The following is an 18,604-nucleotide window of genomic DNA, read 5'->3' as shown; positions in this document are numbered from 1 at the left end:
GTGCCTAGGCTGGGTTGTGCTAGGTTTTGTGCTGTGCTGTGCGTACGCTTGTGTCTAGGTGGAGGGAACGTGTGCTTTTTATGAGGAGGGAAGTACGTATAGCTATATGGTGGTGGTTGCACTGCAAACAGTTCATGATGATGCATATGAGTTACTTCGTAGTTTTCGTGAATGTTACTGTGAGCTGATTTCGATAGTTTGGTGCGAGTTGATTTGAAGTTAAGTACCAAGAACCAATCTTTTTCATAGTTCACAAACAAACATTTCTTGATAATAGTGACCTTATTATTTGAAATTTATTTTAATTACTAAGTTGAACATGTCGACTTAGGTTTCAATAACAATTTACCCATTGTTCAAAACATTCATCAAATACACGAAAGAGAATTGCCTGTCAATTACAGTTGAACAGCCCTACCTTAGATAATATTTCTAAATAACGAAGAACTAATCATTGAAAACCGGGTACTCACGTTCACCTTATTAAGATCCTATTCAGACAATGATGCCACTATTACTGAGAAATTCTTGCAGTGAAATGAGCTTTCTGTGTCTGTGGCTCATTGTAATTTCACATTGATTGGGATCAAATTATTTAAATCAGGTCATAGAAATGTTCACGATAATTCCAAGGTAATTCATATCATACATTATCGAGAATTGTTTCCAGTGTTGATGGTTTCTGGAGTTGCTTGCAGGTGTTGGATTCGGTTCGGAGATTCGGTCGGGGTCTGCTCTACGAGATCTCTATTCGACGACCGAAATACCGACCGTCGACCGAGGTATGCGCCGCAGCGGGCGGGGCTGTGTCGAGCGGAGAGCGAACACTGGGTTTGCACTGGCGCCGCGCATTACGACTGCGTCTCTCCGTCGGCACGGACTCGGACGCTCACTGGGCCCGGGCTCCAATTTCTCTCATCTTGTGGTGAGCATGAAGTCATTGCATAGTAGGATACTGCAAGCTCTGCGCAGTTGTGGGAGTTGAACTATAGTAGCAGTGGGTACTGCGGTCGTGGCTGTGGCTGTGGCTCCCGTGAAGCCCATTGCAGTGACTTGGCAGTGATCTACGCTCCAACTGCCCCCGCGTCGGCGCTAAACTTTGTCGGGTTGTACGGGGAATTGTGAGGTCATGGTTCGGAGCGCTGTGGCTGGAGGTGTATATAAAGGCTCGCTCTCTTGGGTCTGAACTCATTACGACTTAAGCATCTTATTTCTTTAACATGACGCATCATCACCACCACCACCATCACGACAAGCATTCCGGGGCACATGCCGAGGTTGTGAATGCCCCACACAAGTCTAAGCTGACGCATCAGCTGGTTGCGGCTGCTGCTTCTTACGAGGTACGTCTGTCTTGGTCTTGCAGTGGCAAGACTACAGTATTCTGACGTGGTACATAGGCAATGAAGATGTACGAGAAGCACGTCGCGAAGCAGGGGCACCCGGACGACCACGCTAAGGCGAAGGAGCTCATGTGAGTTTGCTCTCCGAGTCAGCGATTGTGAGCGAACGTGATTGCTGATGTTCTATTCAGCGCTGCATTCAGTGGAGCTTTCGTCGACCGGATCGTCGAGACCAAGGGCGTGAGTGCCTTCGTTGCTCGCGTTTGACTGCTGAGACTGACAGCCATCCTTGACCTCAGCTCGATTTCATCGACAAGCGCAAGGCTAAGCACGATGCTACGGCCCATGCCGACAACCATCTGCCGGCTGCATATCCGCAGCAATACAGCTACTGAGCGTAGAACGATCAGTGAACGCGATGGACGTTTCGAAGTTATGTATATGGCACCTTATGAACGTATAATGTTCTAGTTACGGATTCTAATTTATACCAACCATGCTTCAGTCCTCTGTTTTGAATCTGAAATCTTCACTCAGTCTTGAGCCCGATCAGATCCTCGATACTCTCCACGCATCCCGAACCTGCAAACGTCATGTAGTCATTAGTGATTCGCGCATGTTTCAAGCGACGAGAGTGATAGGCTTAGGGTTATAGGTAATAGCCATGGCCCGAGACCACATACACTCGAACAATTAGCCGCAAAGTCTCCTTGTCCGAGTCCACTCGGGAGTGCAGACGGCCCGAAGAGACTAATAATAAAAGTGGACCGCGCATGCATCGGGTAGCCACGGCGGAGTTGAGGTGGAGTAGGCTGGCGTCTTCCGGCAAAGCCGGTCTTCGGCAAGACTTTGCGTGTTTGCGCAAGTTTCAGCTCACTTGGCTCTTCGCCTGCGCGTCCATGTCAAAGCTCATGCGATATTCATCGGGTTCATCTGGCTCGTAAATAAGTATCATCGAGTTCGACCGTCAAAGTCTCTCGAAAGGCCATCTAGCCCATGGCCCACTACTGGCTTTTGAAAGCTTCGTAGCCAAGCGACTCGGGCTGCGGCCTCGGTGTGGGCCTCGGTCTCACGCGGGGATCAAGCCTTGGGCGCCTCCAGCTCACCGACGTCGGGCAACAGGGTATCCACGACCTCAGTTTCAGCCCAATTTGTAACGAAGATCGTCGGTCTTAGCATAGAAGCGATGGCCTCTGATGTTGATGATGATCTCGCAGTGCGGTATGTCAAACCACACTACATGTCTCCCGACACGCAAGCAGAAACATGGCCGTTGGATGGAGCGGTGCCGGTGGCGGTCAAGGATATAATGCGCGTATGTTTGCGAGATGAGCCCACAGAAACCATCATACCCTTTCGCTAATCTCGCCTCGAGTAGGTGTCATATTCGAATATGTCGGTACCTCTTAAACGCGGTGCAGCGTGCCTTCCCTGTCGGTAAGCGCTATCAATGCGGGTTATCCGGCATCCACTCAATTCATCGTTTCAACCACCCTCATAGGCGCCGAAAGATTGTTAGTCACCCATGTCTTACTTGTATGCGCTCGGTGATGCTAATGGTGATGCGAACATAGAGATGCAACGGCGCACGCCCCGTGTGTGACCAGTGCAGACGCATTGATCGGCAGGCCTCTTGCCAGTACGGCGGGACAGGCCAACTCTCCCACACGGAGTTGCTTCAGCGGGAAATCGTGAGGCTCAAGTCGAGGATACAAGATCTCGAGCCTCCGCAGCCCATATCGCTCTCCGATCCTTACGTTTCACAAGATACTTCTACTCACATGGCGAGCTCTGTCATGACCACTGAAACAGAAGAGAGCATGCCGTATGTCGCCGGCCCAGCGACTGCTTACCCCGACTACAGTGATTACAACTTTGGCACTACGCACCTTATCGATGCCATAGACATCGAAACGCCGCTCAGTTTCGACCTCGAGTCAACGTCTACGTCGAGCCCCGGGCTGTCGCATCCTGAATCAACTCCTCCGCAGTCATGGTGGGAGCCCGAAAAACCACTCGAAGAACGCGTTCATCAAGCGTGCGTAGGCACCCTCATCCGCCTGGTCTCTTTATATGCGCTGTTGCTGACGTCCTGCTCTGAACAGCATAAACGACCTGGCCCCGAACGCTCGTCAATTCGGCTTCTTCCTTGATCTCGCAAGTGAACTCCGCACTTCACCTAACGCTAGACAGCACGGGCTAGGTCAAGAGCACGAACAGAGCCACAGTCGGGACGAAGAACAAGGCGCCGGTGGATTGCACAAGACAGTCCTCAGGAACGTCGTCGTGCTCTGGGCAGTCCACTTTTCGCGCGATACAGCCCTCAAAGTCCAGGAGCCTGCGGTGCTGGGGCGGACGCTCGCGCTGCTCCGTGATGCCATCACCGACATCAGCGCTCCTTCCGCCGCCCTGTACGTCTTGCAGGTAGAGTTGGCACTTGCGTACTACTTCGTGCGCGATGCGCGCTGGTACGAGGCCCGGCACCATGCGAACGCCGCGGCGAGGTTTGTGCTTGACTTTGGAATCCCTGATGTTGCACTGAGGCAAGCGAATGCTGAGGATGGCGCGGAGAAGAGCTTCTCAGCTTTTCGGAATTATCCTGGATGTGGCTGGTACTCTGGGGGTGTGGCTCGCCTCGATCGTACTGTCTGTGCGGATGCGGTGCATAGTGTTTGTATCCTCGACCAGGCACTCGCCTGCTTCCTGAGCATAGAGCCAGTGCTGAGTGCAAAGGTATTGGCCGAACTTCTTTTGTGCAAGAGTTGCTGGCGCTGATAATATATCTTCCCAAAAAATCAGGTTACCGAGCGCATATTCCCCACTATGAACCACGATACTTTGGATGAAAGCACGGCTTTTGCCCGCGAGGCATGCGCATCTGTTCTCTTGTACCGTGCAACTGCTGTTTGTAACACCAAGAAAGGGAGCACCGCGTCAGGTACGATGGTTCCTTAGCCTGGCTCTCCTGTTGTCGTCCAACATTCACATCCGATCATAGCTTCAGAGCTTGAAGCCACAATATCTTCCTTAATCGACCATGTTGATACATGTCGAACTCTCGCGGGCTCAAGCAGAAATTTGGATGATCGCACGTTTTTGACACTCAAATCGCTCCTTTACTTGGCGCGAATTCAAATTAAGCTACCTCTTGTGGACAAGGACACTGCCGCGCTGGACGGAATCATAGAGACGCTCGTCGGCTTCGCGGATACGATGGCGAACATCGACGTGCTCGCAATTCGTCCGTTCAACCCGATTATGGCCGTATGTGCACTTCTTGATGTTTTACGTTGCCGTGCCCGTGCCCGTTCCCTGACCTTGTGTTAGAGCGTTTGGATCGCAATTGCTCATCTTCTGAACGTTGAACTCCAGCGTGCACATTCTTCCGATCACCCGCGTCCTTCGGAGACCGCCGCGGCCGGGAGGCTTTCAGCCGCGGGATCGCAGTTGATACAACAGTTGCTCATGCTAGGGGAGACGATACCTTTGAAAAGTACGCGAAATTTCTGGTCGCGTATGAGCTAGCATTGACGCGTCTTTTCTTTATAGGTTTTACGGCAAAAGTTGAGTCAATGATGCCCCTCATGATGGCCCTGCAAGGATGTGCATAGGTTCCGCTAGATATTGTACGTATGCATACCGTCATGCTGTATGTTAACACGGATATGCCTTCTCCGAGCCCGAGGCTATCCCACAATCACCGATGTTTTTCTTCGCCATACCTGCAGCGCGATTACAGCGCGAGTATCCTGGGAAATACAATGGTGGCGCCAGGGACTACAATGTTTCCGGTATCCAAAGCGGTGATCAGAGGGAGCTGCGGGGGCTCGCGGCCACCCCGGCGGTACCCGAAATGGCTTCACTGGCATCAACCGAGGCATCCAAAAGGGGTGGCTGTACCGCTTCCGCAGTGCCTTGTGAATCTGAGCTCCTCCGGCAGAGCAAGGTCCGCGCCCGAGGATTCGTTTCACGTTCTACGAACTCCTCCGACATTGTTTTTAGATTTGTGTCTATCTCGGACTCATCTCTGAGGCTTCTCGCCTCGTACATGCTTAACTCGGTGCGTCACGGACAGCGAGGGTCACCGTAACTAGTTTTTCACGACGCAGACTGCTATCATCGGCATTATGTATGATTACAACACTTCCACTCTCAGCAAGTTGGAGGCTCTGATTCGGCACCTAACAGAGCCATGGAGCGAGTCGACCTGGAAGATAAATCCAGCACCGTTGGCTGGTGAGTGGAGTCAAGGCTTTGACGACTTTTCTCCACCTCTTCAGTAGTTTGCCTGCCACATTTGCCATGTTGACGTCCCTCAAGCGCGGCGCTGCATGTGCTTCTTGTCGGTCAGTAAGCCGTCTTGTATCCTCAACATATCTAACATCAACAATCCGAACTCGACGTTGCTTGAACAGACGTCGCAAAATAGTGAGTTTTGTGCTCAACCCCGTAGCTCTCATTCATCGGGATCGAGGTTAATGAACGATCTTTAGAGATGCAGCGGCACCCGACCTACGTGTTACCAATGCGCACGTATTGGTCTGGAGGGCGAATGCGAATATGTCGACAGCACTCGCGCAACTCGATGTGCAGAACTCGAACGAGAAGTCCATAAACTTCGAACTCGGCTGCAAGAATACGAGCCACCAATGCCGGTTATGCTTCACGCTGCCTCGTCGTCTCAGAGTGCAGCGTCCAGTAGCACAGGATCCCCAGACTGGTCGTACAACGTCCAAAATGCCCCCGTGAGCTATACAGGCTCTGTACCAACTGCCTGTGACGACTTTGCTCCGATGACAGGCCCTTCGGGTTTTCAGGACGTCGGAACCACGAATACTTGGAGCTGGGGCTCAGGAACTGCCATGGATAATGCACAGCTGCAGTACTCCTACCCAACTCCTCAATGGTGGGAGCTCGAACAGCCGACGAGAGATTGTATCTGGGCCTCGTACGTACCCGTTGCCATTTTTCTTCTTAGCGTTTTCTCAGCGCTGACTTTGACCAGTGTCAACGGCTTAGCACCTCATGCCGTCGAGTTCGGCTTTTTTCTCAACCTCTACGACGAGTTCCAGGGTGCCGATGAGCACGGTGCAGTCAACATTGGAAAAACTTTGTTTTGGAACACCGTCGTTCTGTGGGCGGTTCATATATCAGAAGAAGCAGACCTCAAAGTACACGAGCCAGTGCTGCTCGCGCGTACGGTGTCCCAGCTCAGGGACGCTGTCTCAGATTTAACTACGCCCTCCACCTTCTTGTACGTTTTGCAAGGGGAGGTGGCGGTCGCGTACTATTTGATGCGTGATCGACGCTGGTATGAGGCAAGGCACCACACAAACGTTGCGGCTATGCTCGCGGCCGACTTTGGGCTCGGTGAACTAGGAAGAGTCCGAGATACAAATAGAGGGGGCGATGAAACAGGGACCCGAATCAACTTTAATGTGTTTCGCCTCTATCCTGGAGAATGCTTTGCTCGTATAGTAGAACATTTGGACGTCGACACGGCTACAAGAGCATTCTATCATGTTGTCTTCTTGGATAAATGCCTGTCTGCTCTCCTGAACAAGCAGTCTGTCATAGAGACGGAGGTAACCTTTTTTTCTTCTTTCTATGTTTCCCACCGTTCTGATCCAAAAATACTCTCGTCTTCTTTTAATGTGCAGGGTACTAGCAGCGTGTTCCCATCATTGGGACATGGCCTGATTCAGACGTCCTCTGTGCTTTTTCTAGAAACACATGCGGCAATACTGTTGTATCGGGCAACGATGATCTTTAAACAGAACAGCGTTAGCACTGAGGTAATCCGCGCTTTAGATGAAACGATAGCATCTTTGCTTCAGAACGTGGAAGGAAGCCGTTTGCTTGCTTCGACAGAATTAGGCGACCGCGAGTACCTCACACTCAAAACTCTACTGGTGATGGCGCGTATCCAGCTCAAACTGCCCTTCGAAAGCACTCATGCAGCCGCACACGAGGACACCATCGGGATGTTGGTCGCCTTCGTGCGTTCGATACCAGGCCTCGTGGTCAAGCTATCTAACCCGGCCATTGTTGTAAGTTGTTTTTCTCCCTTGAAATATCTTGTTCAAGGTTTATTCCGAGGTCAACATTACTGATTTCGGACTATACAGAACATTTGGGTCGCCATGTACTCTCTCATACACACTGAACTGCAACACGCCCAGTCTTCCTCATGTCCATCATGTTCTCCACAAACGGCTGCCACACTTGCCGATGCAAGCTCACAACTTGCCCATATACTGGCAGTTCATGGAGATGTGACATCTCCGCGAAATATGCCTTTCATATCTTGAGTACATTGGGGGCTTTCATTCGTAGGTCCGTTCAAGAAGGGCTTTTGCCATATACCTACCTCTGGCAATACGAAATCAGCATTTAGCACCTCTCAGCTCATACAAAATAAATAGCCATCCGTTATAGCTTGTAAGATTTTGGAAATTAGACAAAAACACATCGTAATATGCACCGTAAGACTAAAACAAATCCGAAACCGTTGCTGTTACATCCTTGTCTTACAATGGCCGTACCCAGAAGACATAGTCAAGGAGTTCCATATGATAATATACCATTAAGCAGAACCTATAAACACAAAGAGACTCACAAAACGCCCCGTCTTTTACGCAGGCAAGACGCGGTACACCTACCCAAAACAAATCAGCGAATAGCAAAAAAAAACGATATTTAGCGCTCACCTTCACCTGCCCACTCTTGAGATCCTCCAGCCGGTAACTCACAGACTCGACGCTCTGAAAATTAGCAAGACTCGTCAGCAAGACTCTCCTCGACCGCCACGGAACCCGCATCTGCTGCGACGCCTGGCGGCCCAACACACTAAATATGCCAACCTGCTGCCCGACTTTCTGGTTCGCCTGGAACACGCGCACTTTGAGCTTCTTGTGCTCCGTCTCGTGCACGATGCCCACCAGCGCCTCCCCGCCCATGCCCACGCTCTGGCTGTACGCCTGCAGGCCCTTGTGGCCCTTCAGCTTGGCGTCGACCAGCGAGATGACGTCGCCCGGCATGATGTCGGCCGCGCGGCGGGACACGGCGCCGCCATTCTGCGCGTACACGAGGTAGCCGAACTCGCTCGAGCCCACGGGCACGGAAGCGGCAGAGGGCACCTGCGCGAGCACGGCGCGCACGAACCCGGTGTGCGTCCCGTCGCCGACGAGCGAGCGCTTCGAGCGCTCGAACAGCGCCACGGCGGTCTCGCACACACGTGAACCGACGGTGCCCCAGATGGCGGTGAGCTCCTCGGAGGAGAGCGACTCGGGGATGTGCATCGTCGACTTGGCGGAGGCTGCTTCCTTTTCCTTGAATCCTGGAACGCTCGACGTGGACGCGAGCGTCGGGTTGGACGAGCCCATAGACGGATCCGTGAGCCCGAGGTCGAACGAGCCGCGGTCCATCGTGGGTATCTCCCACTGTCCGCTACCACTCAGCGCATCCCCACCATGCGCACCTCGCGGCTCAATAGCCGAGGGCGGCGGGGCAGGCGGGAGCGGTGTGTTCACCGACCTCGGCGGTGGCCCACGTGGAACACGCGAAGGCGGTGGCGGTGGCGCGTCATCATCTACCACAGGCGTCTCCGGTGTCTCAATCATCACAAACTCGCTGTTCTCTTGCTGATCCTGCATCGCCGAATCTGACGGCACCGTCTCGAGATGTGGCCGCTGTACACGAGGCGGCGGAGGCGGTCCACCAGCGACAGCCACGGCACCGGGCGCGGGCGCACCACCGTCCGAGCGCGACTTGGTGCTCGACACGGACGACCTGCGCGAGAGCTGCGAGCTTGCACGGCGGTACTGGAACGCTGTCGGAATGTTGGGCACTGGGGGACGTCCGCCCGAGACAGGCGGCGAGCGAGCGCCCGTTCGCGGTGGTGGCGGGGGTACAACGAGGACCTGGGATGATGCTGAGCTCTGGGTCGACGCGCGGCGGCTCGTACGGTCTGGAATAGCGGGTGGTGCTTCCTTTGTGTCGTCGTATGTCGATTCCTCGGCCTCGCTCTGGCTTTGCTCTGCCTCAAACTGCACCCCGTCGTCACTCTCCACGCCCGGATCTACCGGAGGCGGTCTGGGCGGGGGCACAGCGCGCATAGGCGGGACCGCACGTTGATACGGCGCAGGAACAGGCAACGGAGGCGTATCGTCTTCATCCTGTTGAGCCTCCTCTTGGTATGTCGATCTCCCAGACGTCTTCCTGCTCCCAGGCACCGCGGGCGGCGCCCCCATCCCATGCGGAAGCATACCGAATCGCATCCCACCCATATTCGCAAGACGTGCGGCGATACGCGCCTTACGCGCCTGCTCGTCTTCCTCCTGTGGCTGCTGTACCTCTTCTTCCTGCCTCTCCTCGCCACCATCACCACCCTCTTCAGCTGGCTGCGGCGTCCTTGGCGCAGGCGGCGGCCGCATCACTGGAATCGGCGGAGGTGCACCAAACCTCACACCTCCAAGCCTCGCCATACGCTCTGCAATCGTCCTCCTGCGCGACGCTTCTTCATCCTCTTCTTCTTGCTGCGGCTCCGGCTCCTCCACTTCGGGCTGCATAATCGCCTCCGCCTCCGCCGTCAAACTCGCCTCTCTCCTCCCCTCAGACCTCCCGCCCAACACCGGCTTCGGCGAGCTCGGCACAGGCGGAGGCGAAGCCGCTCTCTCAACAGACGCAATCGACGCACCGCCCGTGCTCGCCTTGCGCACAGGCGGGGGCATCGATCTCCGTGCGGGCGGCGGTGGCGGCGGGGACGCCAATGGCTCGTCCACGATATTCCTCTCTTCGATGTCTCCAGCATTAGAGAGCTGCGACAGCTGCGTGCTCGTCCGTCTCGTCACGGGCTTGGGCGACATGGGCACAGGCGGTGGTGCCGGGGACCGCGACGGTGGCGGTGGGGATCGAGCGGATGGTGGAGGCGAGCGTACGGATCTGGGCGGCGGCAGCGGCGGGGACGCTGGCGACATGGGTATCGGCACTGTAGCCGCACCCAGACTCTGGGCCGACGCGGTGCTCGCAGGCCTTGACCGTACAGGCGGAGGCATCGATCGCCTCGGGGGCGGCGGCGGCGGAGCCACCTGCTCGTCTTCGTCGATAGCCTTCAAAGCCGGGGTAGGGACCGCGCGATGGACACCCGTGCGACCTGGCATATCGCTCTCTTCGTCTTCTCCGTCGTCTTCTGCGTACTCCGGCTCAAATTCTTCCTCGTCGCGAGGTGGCACAAAGACAGGAGGAGGGGGCACAGGGGGACGCGCAAGGGGCGAATGCACCACCCCCTTTTCAACGCCCCCATACGGGTCCCCAGCATCAACATCTGCATCAGACGACCGCTCATCAGCCTCGTGTTGCACGTCTCCACCCTCGTCGGCGGGCGCTTCTTGGCCGTAAGCGCCAGCACCGCCCACATGGTGATCTCCACTTTGGACCGACGCGCGTCGTGGTAGCCCTGGAGATAAACATTCGCGTGAGATGCTCGTTCCCACACAACACAACACAGAAGCCAAGGATGAAGATAGGATGTTAAACGGGAATAGGTGAGTTGAGATGAGTCAAGGGAAAGCAGGCGGGATAATGGTTCAGGCACTGCAACCAGAATACAGCACGTACCTTGCCCTTGGACCTCAGCCTCCGTCCCATCATCCTCATCATCATACCCAGCACGGCCTCCCAGTGCCCCGTGATTCTGATCCTGATATCGGACATCATCATCACCTAGCAGAAACAGAAAAAAGGTAGATTGGATTAACGGTCGTCCTCTAGATGTACATCACAGAAAAAAGAAGAAAAAACGCAATGTGGTGTTCGAATACAACAGAAAAATCAACGAGATTCACCATCGTCTTTCTCCTCCGTCATCGCTTCGTGGTGTTGACGCTCCTCTGCCGGGCGCGGGGGCGGGGGCGGCGCCGCTTCTCCATGCTCTTCCTCTTGTCCTTGCTTTTCCTGCGCTCCATCCTGAACTTCGAACTCCTCAGCAGCAGGCCTCGAATCGCGCCTCACAGGCGGCGGCGGCGGCGGTGCCCCCGCGAGCGGGTTAAAGCCGCCCATCTGCGCCATACGCGCCGCAATGCGCTTCCGGCGGGCCTCCTCTTCGTCCTCGTCCTCTTCTTCCTCCTCTCTGGTTTCAGCGGCGGGAGCGTCCTCGTGGGCTTGCGCTAATTCGTGGTTTCCCTGTCCATGGGCCGCCTCGTGTGCTTCTGGTTTTGCTGCTTCATGAGTCGCGCGTCGGGGTGGGACAGGCAACGCTCTCTCCTCTTTCCTCTGCTCCTCCTGCTCCTGCTCCTGCTCCGCTTCATGCTCAATCTCATCGCTCCCGTGCTCCACCACATTCCCAACCGGCTGCAGCTCGCGCTCCGGCTGGCCTATCTCCGGCTGCTTGTCCCCGCTCGCCTTACCACCTCCATATACATCTCCACCTCCTGCTCCATCTCCGGCGGACGGAGCACGCAACACGTCCTTGGGGCTCTGCACGAGCGCCGCACCGGGCGTAGCCTCCGTCTCGGTCTCGATGCTCTCCTTGAGCTCCTCAAGCTCCGCTTTAGCTTCTTCTTTAGCTTCTTCATCTTCATCTTCACCCCGAACCTGAGCTGCACCTGCATCCTCAGCGATCCGCACAGCACCACCACCCTCAATCTCGACCTCGGTGGGCTTCACAGCCGCTTCGTGCTCGTGCTCTGGCTCTGGCTCGGAGGGCTTCGCAGCCTCAGCTCCAGCCTCAGCCTCGAGCGCCGGCGCCGCAGGCGGCGTCTTACTCGGCGCCTTGCGTCGCGGCGGTGCCGCACGGCGCGGGCCGGCGGGGACGGGCATCGCGTTCGGCGAGCGCGCTGGTTGTCCGGGGGACTGTACGTCCGCGGCGGGCGGCGGTGGCGGTGGTGGGGAGAGCGAGGACGCGGAGGGTTTGCGTGGTGGGAAGTAGCTTTCCGTGTCTGTGTGATGAAGGGGGTGGGTGAGGATGGGTGGATGGATGCGGGTGATGAGGGGGGAGGGGGAAATGGATAATGATGAGGATAAGGATAATAAAGACAACAACGTTATAAAGGCAAAGATGCGATTGAGAATGAAGAATACATCACGACGACGGTGCCGAGTGAAGTGTGAAAGGTAAACGCGGCGCCATCGCGGGGATGAGGACGAGCAGAAGAATAAAGACGAGAACGTTGAAGTTGATGTGCGGGGACACGAGAAGGAACAACAAGACGATGAAGACGTGAACATGCAAGGACGGAGCGTGCTTACCCTGCTCGCCGGCAGGCTCTTGCTCTTGCCCCTCTGCAGGGTGCGGCGAAACGACAGCTGGCGGGGAGACGATAGGCGGCGATGCGATGAATGCAGCGCCTAGTGCATCGACTCAGCATCTAGATACGCGCTCAACGTAAACAGCATACGCACCTTCCTCGGTCTTGCCGCTCTTAACAGACGCCTTATCGTCGTCCTCCGTTGTCTTCTTCTTGGGCGGAGCAGTGTACGGCGGCTTCACGCCGAACACGGGCGGGCCCATCCCGACGCGTGCGCCGCCTAGGCGCGCCATGCGCGCGGCAATCGCGGCGCGGCGTTGTCTCTCTTCTTCCTCAGGGTCTGCTTCCTGCTCTTGCTCTTGCGCCTGTTCGCCGGCGCCTCCATCTGTAGCCTCCGCTGCAGGCTTCTCCTCGCCCTCATCGGTCGTCTGCGCCTTGGCGCCCTCCTCACCTCCATCCTCACCTCCTTCACCAAGTTGCTTCTCGCCCTCCTCCTCATCGCCCGTGGGCACGGGCGGACTCTTGATCGACGCAGGCGGCGACGTAAATCCAGCAGGGGGCGGCGGCGGTGGCATCCCAGGCATCCGGATCTCGCCCTCAACAGCGCGCGGGGGCGGCTTCCACCTCGGCTTATCGCCCGCCGGCCTCGGCGGCGGACTCGTCGCCCTCTCCCCCGCCCCGCCCGCCCCGCCCGCAGGCTGCTGCCCAAACGCCCCGCCCGCGCGAAGCGCAGCCATGCGCTCTTTCAACGACCCGCCGCCCCCCGCGCGGATGCTCTCAGCCGCGTCCGACGCGGACATGCCTCCTGCGCCCCCTGCACGCACAGCGTCTTCGCTCCCGCTCCCGCGCCTCTGAGGGGCGCTCGGGGCGTCCGATCCGGAGCCGGAGACGGATGTCGCAGTAGCAGGCGCCGCCGCCGAGGAGGATAAAGAGGAATCAGGCTTGGGCGGCGACGGCGAGCGCGGGCGGGGTTTCCACTGCATGCCTCCTGCCTTAGCGCGCGGGGCAGGGGGCGCGGACTTGTGCGCCGCAGCCGCCGCTGCGTCGGCCTGGCTCTGCTTCTCGAACGCGGCGATGCGCTCCTTGAGGGACATGGGTTTCGCTGGGGGATCTGTCATCGCTGTGAGCCGATATTGATGTCGTTGGTTCTGGTTCTAGGGGGTAGGTCTAGGCTGGTGACGATGTGAGTTTGGTTGGAGTGCGTTTATGTTGTGTGAAGCGGCACCTTTATGATATACAACACGAATCGGCTGCGATCGTCAAGATCGCTGTGCACTAGAGTACACTCGGAATGAGGAAGAAAAGGTGGAAGTGGTGGGTCGTGAGGCGGGTGGGTGGGTGATGATGTCGACCTCTGGGGCGGCGCACTAAAGGTGATCGCATCGTTCGCACGCTTTTCCCAGCCATACCTCCGCCTCATGCAACCACAAGCTCACTGCATCTGCCACGGCGGCGACACGCGCTACGCAGACAGGCAAACGGACGGACACATCCAGGGACACCAGCACCCATTTCATTAATGAACCGGTCGCAAATGAAGGCGTCTATCGCGTTTCAATAACCCCACCACCATCCCCTATCTCTCTCGACACCATGCAGGGACACCATAAAGTCTACGCCCGCATCTTCGCGTTATTGTGGCTGAATGAGCACCCAGCTGAAGCCATAGCCTCCTCATCGTCATCCTTGCGCGCGTTGCAAACGCGGTCGATGGGCTATGCGAGACTTCTCCTTCCCAGCCTGACACAGGCTTCGCGCCTCAATCCCAGTGAAAATGGGTCCGATTGTTAGCGACTTGCGGCGACTGAACTTTACTAAAATCTGACTGAATACGACTGTTAGTGACGGAGTGACGCAAAATGACTATCTGCGCCAAAATTGGGACCACTTTCCGTCGTGGTCGGTCGCTATACGTCGGCACGGTTAGACCAGCTCGACACATGCGCGTCAGGGCCAGTCAGAGTCCGACACCGCGCAGACAGACAGCGACATATAGCGACTGGCTATGACATATAGCGATTTACACAACCCATATATAGAATGTATCAATACATGAATTGAATGTCAGACAGTCGATTTCAGTCGATTTCAGTCGGACTCTAGTCACATGCAGTCGATTTCAGTCGCTAACAGTCGCTACACAAGCACAATAATGAATTTTGCAGTCCCAAATTAGTACACGCAGCGACTTCTAATGACAGCAAACGACGACAAACGACTGGTAACAACAGCAGATCAGCCGAACCAAAAGACCAGCTAGCACAACAAAAACGCTAAGGCCGGCGCAAGGATAATGCAACGACCGGGCCTGGCCGTCGGAAGCAGGGGACCCAGGTGACTCGTCCATTTTACTTCTGTCAACTCCATTGTCAGCAAAACGTCGCTATGGACTAGAGCGGAGAGGGTCATACCCGTATCTTAATGCCTCGAAGAATGCAGCTTTGTTGCAAACTAGAAACACTGGATGAACTCACGTGAGATACTGCTCGAGAAGGTGTTCTCGCAGCTGGGGTGACGGTAACTTGTTGTCTTCCAGGAATTCAGAGTGCGCCGTCGAGCTATCTCGCGCGCCGGGAGGTAACAGCGGCCACACTCTGGCCTTGGGAAAGCGCCCGAAGATATGAGGGTTAGTATCACAATACAGTCCACCCTACGTGGCGGGTAAGATCGCGCACCAGATGCCGCCCTCCTTCCTTGCCTTTGCCGTTGATTTGATTCTCCAATGGTAGAGTCTGCTGGCCTTGCTATGGTAGCGCACCTGTTCGTCCTTGTTAAGGCTAAGTTGACCTATGGCGCCGGTGAATTCGTCCTCGGACTCTGAGTCCACGGACCTGGAGCTATCTTGTTTGTATGAGGCCCCGCTGCCTCCATGGATGGGGGAAGCACCCGGATAGCCAGGGCTTGTCCTACGACTGATGCATTACTAGTAAGGTGCCCCCAGATGACGACGAAGTGTAAGGCAAGAGACACAAGAGAGCGCACTCATCTATGCGATAACGATCTTATCTCTTTTCCCACGGTCCTTTTGTGTCCATGCAGACGCGGCGCGTTTTTCCCTTGTGCATTCATTCCATCGACATGTTTGTTACAATACATGGTTCAAGGGTACGCATGAGTCTATGACTCCTTTGTAGTGTACATAGGATTCTAAGTGCATGTTCCAGTTGCGCAGTGCGCTAGTGAATGTACTGAGTCGGGACTTGTTTATCTCAAGTGCATCATCAACCGGTGGGGTTGACAAGTTCAGAAAACCCGGGAATTGGGCAAGGCGGCATTTGCCTTAGCCGCCGCGCGGTGGCGAGGCGGCAGTGGCGGTGCAAAAGCAAAAGCAACTAGCGCGTGACCGCCGCGCGTCCCCCCCGCCGCCGCGACTTAGATTACCTAGCACTAGTACTCGCCTGTATACGCACACTACCACAATGAGTATCGACGTTGCGCTTATTCCACATATCCTAGAGACCTATCCGCGCCTTCTCCCTATGAACACGGATCAAATACGACTATTCATCAACATATGCAGCCTCATTCGCGATGAGATCGCCCTGACTTACCCATCATATGTCGACACCGAAACCTCCGCTCCACCGTTCTTTCCAGAATCACAGGCCGAGTGGATATCTGTCTGCCTTGGGATAACAACCGAGCAGATAGACATCCTGTGGGCTGTTTTGCGTCACACCATCTGGAAGATGGACGATGCTGTAAGGCAATTCGAAAGCCTTGCCGATCTGTTCATGGAGAGCGGTTGGCGGGCGGGTATCTGTGAGTATTAATATACATCCCATTCTTCTATACCTCTAACCTTCATTAGCCTTTGTTTCGTTATTTCCTCCTTACCGCAAATGTCCACGGCCCGAGTGCAAAGACCGACGCTCGGAGATGCGCAGAGAGCATGTGCGAGACGCGATCGTCTTCACATTCGAGCGCGGCATACAATGGGCTAAGTCGGTTCACTTGACCTGTATCGGTACGCACATTCTCTTATTGCTATTTAACTCACATTAACGTTGAACAGGCTGCCATACGAACTATCGTCCCACCTACTATGTTCCACGCGTCAACGTTGGTAAGCCTAGACGCCATTATTACTCCAAATTCCCCCGCTATATACAAGTGGACGACCACCACTATGTCGAGACTAGAGTCGCCCATCTATGGACGCAATCCATGATGATTAGCGCGTAAGTTCTGCCTGTTATATTTTGTTTCCGAGGCCTCACTTCGCTATAGAACCGCAGCAACAAGCTGCGCGAAGATATACGAGCAAACATTCGCTCGTCAGCTCTCAGACATCGAGAAACACTACTTTACCAAGCCTAAGCTCCCCTCCGCTCTCTCTCGACTTCCCTTCTCGCCCAGACTTAGATCTGATCACGTCTGGACGGCCTTTGTCGTGCTCGCTCTCATTCGGGATGCTCGTGCCCATCGCCGGATTCTTCATGTCCCTCACACAGGCGAGCAACGTGTTCGTTTCGACGCTGCCATGCAAGATCGCAACCTGCGCACCATTGCCTTCGGTCAGCACGAGATCCGACATCATTGCAAGGCCTGCATGCGTTTCTACGAGGAAACAGATGAATCGGGCACTGTTATTATCAGTAAGTTCGATTATTCCATTGCGACGAGCCCAGCCCGCTGATTATTATCGTAGAGAGCTGCCAACCAGTTGTAAGCGATGGCCTTACAATTGGTCATCCCTGTTGCAAGACCTTCCGATGCACGATACACCTCAGCAAGATTCGAGACCATTACTGCGGCGAATGCGGCAAGCTCTACGCGAATAAATGCGCCGTCGAGACCTGCAATGAGGTCATCATGCTCACACCTGAGACGAAGAGGACATGCGCTGACGAGGTCCACCGGCAGATGGAAATACAGAACGTTCAGCGCGGCCAATCGCTGTTCGTGCTTACCAGTCGCCTCACTCGCCAACGAATCTCGGCCCCGGATTTTGACGCAGAGACCGACGACGACACTCTTATATGGTACGAAGTGGACGCGCAAAATCGCGTCACTCAACGCGTTAACACTCGCCCCGTCAATGTCGGTGTGTCCGACACCGACGCCGACAGAACTGACCGCCAAATCAACCCCCCAAACGCTACGTGTCCCAGCAAGACTCCGAAGCGCCAGAGAATCTTACTGGCTCGCCGTCGTACCGCCTGTGAGGTTACGCTCATACGGCCGTGCGGTATCATTCTACAGCGCGGCACCATGCACGGTGCAGAAGCTGTCTCAAATGTCCTTGTAAGTCGTTCATCACACCTTACATAAAACGAATCGCTGATCTTCTATTTAGCAAATGACCAAGGCCACGTTCTGCGTACCTGGCGCACGGAAGCCAGAGATCTTTATCTACGATACGGCTTGCGAGGCGAAGCAGCAGGCGATGAACCTCGACGACGACTGGTGGGACGACGTTCACATGGTCGTCGATCCCTGGCACCTCGTAACGAAGCACAAAACCACTCACGAATTTTGTCAGAAGTACTGTAACCCAGCAAGCTTCCCCGAGCTCCTGCGCGAAGATGGTAAGGGCTGGTGGTTTAATTCTTCAGTCGCTGAGCAGACGAACGTTTGGTTGGGCAGCTATCATTCCATTGTGAAAGAGATGCTGCCCATCAAGTATAATTTCTTTTTAGATGAGATGATTCGACTACGAAACATAGATACTATACAGACCTTGAAGGACAGAGGACGTTGTCCTCAATACTACCCTGTGGAGGACGATAGCTAGTTTTAATTTGTACACATGTTTCATTCGTATATATGTTTCAATAATATGCCGTCGTCGTCGTGAACTGTGCGCGTTGTGTGTTTTTCGGCTTCGTCCTCTGCTCCCTGCTCCCTGCTCAAGCTCTGTCCTCACTCGATCGGTTGAACTCTGTATTATCATCATTCGCTCTCAAGCTCTGTCCTCACTCGATCGGTTGAACTCTGTATTATCATCACACAAGAGGAACTGGACAAATCGTATGTATATTCGTGTACTAGAGCAGGTACAAAGCTAGTGAG

General features: G+C 55.2%; 4 protein-coding genes across 4 annotated transcripts; 3 read left to right on the top strand and 1 right to left on the bottom strand.

Moving 5' to 3' along the window:
- The first annotated feature begins 1,055 nt into the window (after positions 1 to 1,055).
- CONPUDRAFT_85787 (uncharacterized protein) lies at positions 1,056 to 1,830 on the top strand. Its single transcript, XM_007777049.1, has 4 exons — positions 1,056 to 1,343; positions 1,401 to 1,474; positions 1,535 to 1,583; positions 1,643 to 1,830. The coding sequence occupies exons 1-4, from the start codon at positions 1,221 to 1,223 to the stop codon at positions 1,736 to 1,738; spliced, it is 342 nt and encodes a 113-aa protein (XP_007775239.1). The 5' UTR covers positions 1,056 to 1,220; the 3' UTR covers positions 1,739 to 1,830.
- Positions 1,831 to 2,232: 402 nt separating this feature from the next.
- On the top strand, positions 2,233 to 5,194 carry CONPUDRAFT_169994 (uncharacterized protein). Its single transcript, XM_007777048.1, has 9 exons — positions 2,233 to 2,658; positions 2,722 to 2,780; positions 2,845 to 2,857; positions 2,918 to 3,381; positions 3,449 to 4,076; positions 4,143 to 4,281; positions 4,342 to 4,607; positions 4,671 to 4,836; positions 4,893 to 5,194. Exons 1-9 carry the CDS (start codon positions 2,530 to 2,532, stop codon positions 4,952 to 4,954), a joined length of 1,926 nt encoding a protein of 641 aa, XP_007775238.1. The 5' UTR covers positions 2,233 to 2,529; the 3' UTR covers positions 4,955 to 5,194.
- Positions 5,195 to 8,050: 2,856 nt separating this feature from the next.
- CONPUDRAFT_33207 (uncharacterized protein) lies at positions 8,051 to 8,479 on the bottom strand (the record flags this gene model as incomplete). Its single annotated transcript, XM_007776910.1, has 2 exons — positions 8,051 to 8,107; positions 8,207 to 8,479. Coding segments are annotated over 2 exons (330 nt in total), but the record flags the coding sequence as incomplete, so codon positions are not given.
- Positions 8,480 to 16,068: 7,589 nt separating this feature from the next.
- CONPUDRAFT_67297 (uncharacterized protein) lies at positions 16,069 to 18,326 on the top strand (the record flags this gene model as incomplete). The annotated part of the gene is made up of 6 exons (XM_007776936.1): positions 16,069 to 16,333; positions 16,401 to 16,556; positions 16,605 to 16,770; positions 16,820 to 17,187; positions 17,241 to 17,836; positions 17,889 to 18,326. 6 exons carry the CDS (start codon positions 16,069 to 16,071, stop codon positions 18,324 to 18,326), a joined length of 1,989 nt encoding a protein of 662 aa, XP_007775126.1.
- Positions 18,327 to 18,604: the final 278 nt, after the last annotated feature.

This window comes from Coniophora puteana, assembly GCF_000271625.1.
Source record: "Coniophora puteana RWD-64-598 SS2 unplaced genomic scaffold CONPUscaffold_19, whole genome shotgun sequence".
Lineage (NCBI taxonomy): Eukaryota > Fungi > Basidiomycota > Agaricomycetes > Boletales > Coniophoraceae > Coniophora > Coniophora puteana.
This window is presented reverse-complemented; position numbering and strand designations above follow the sequence as displayed.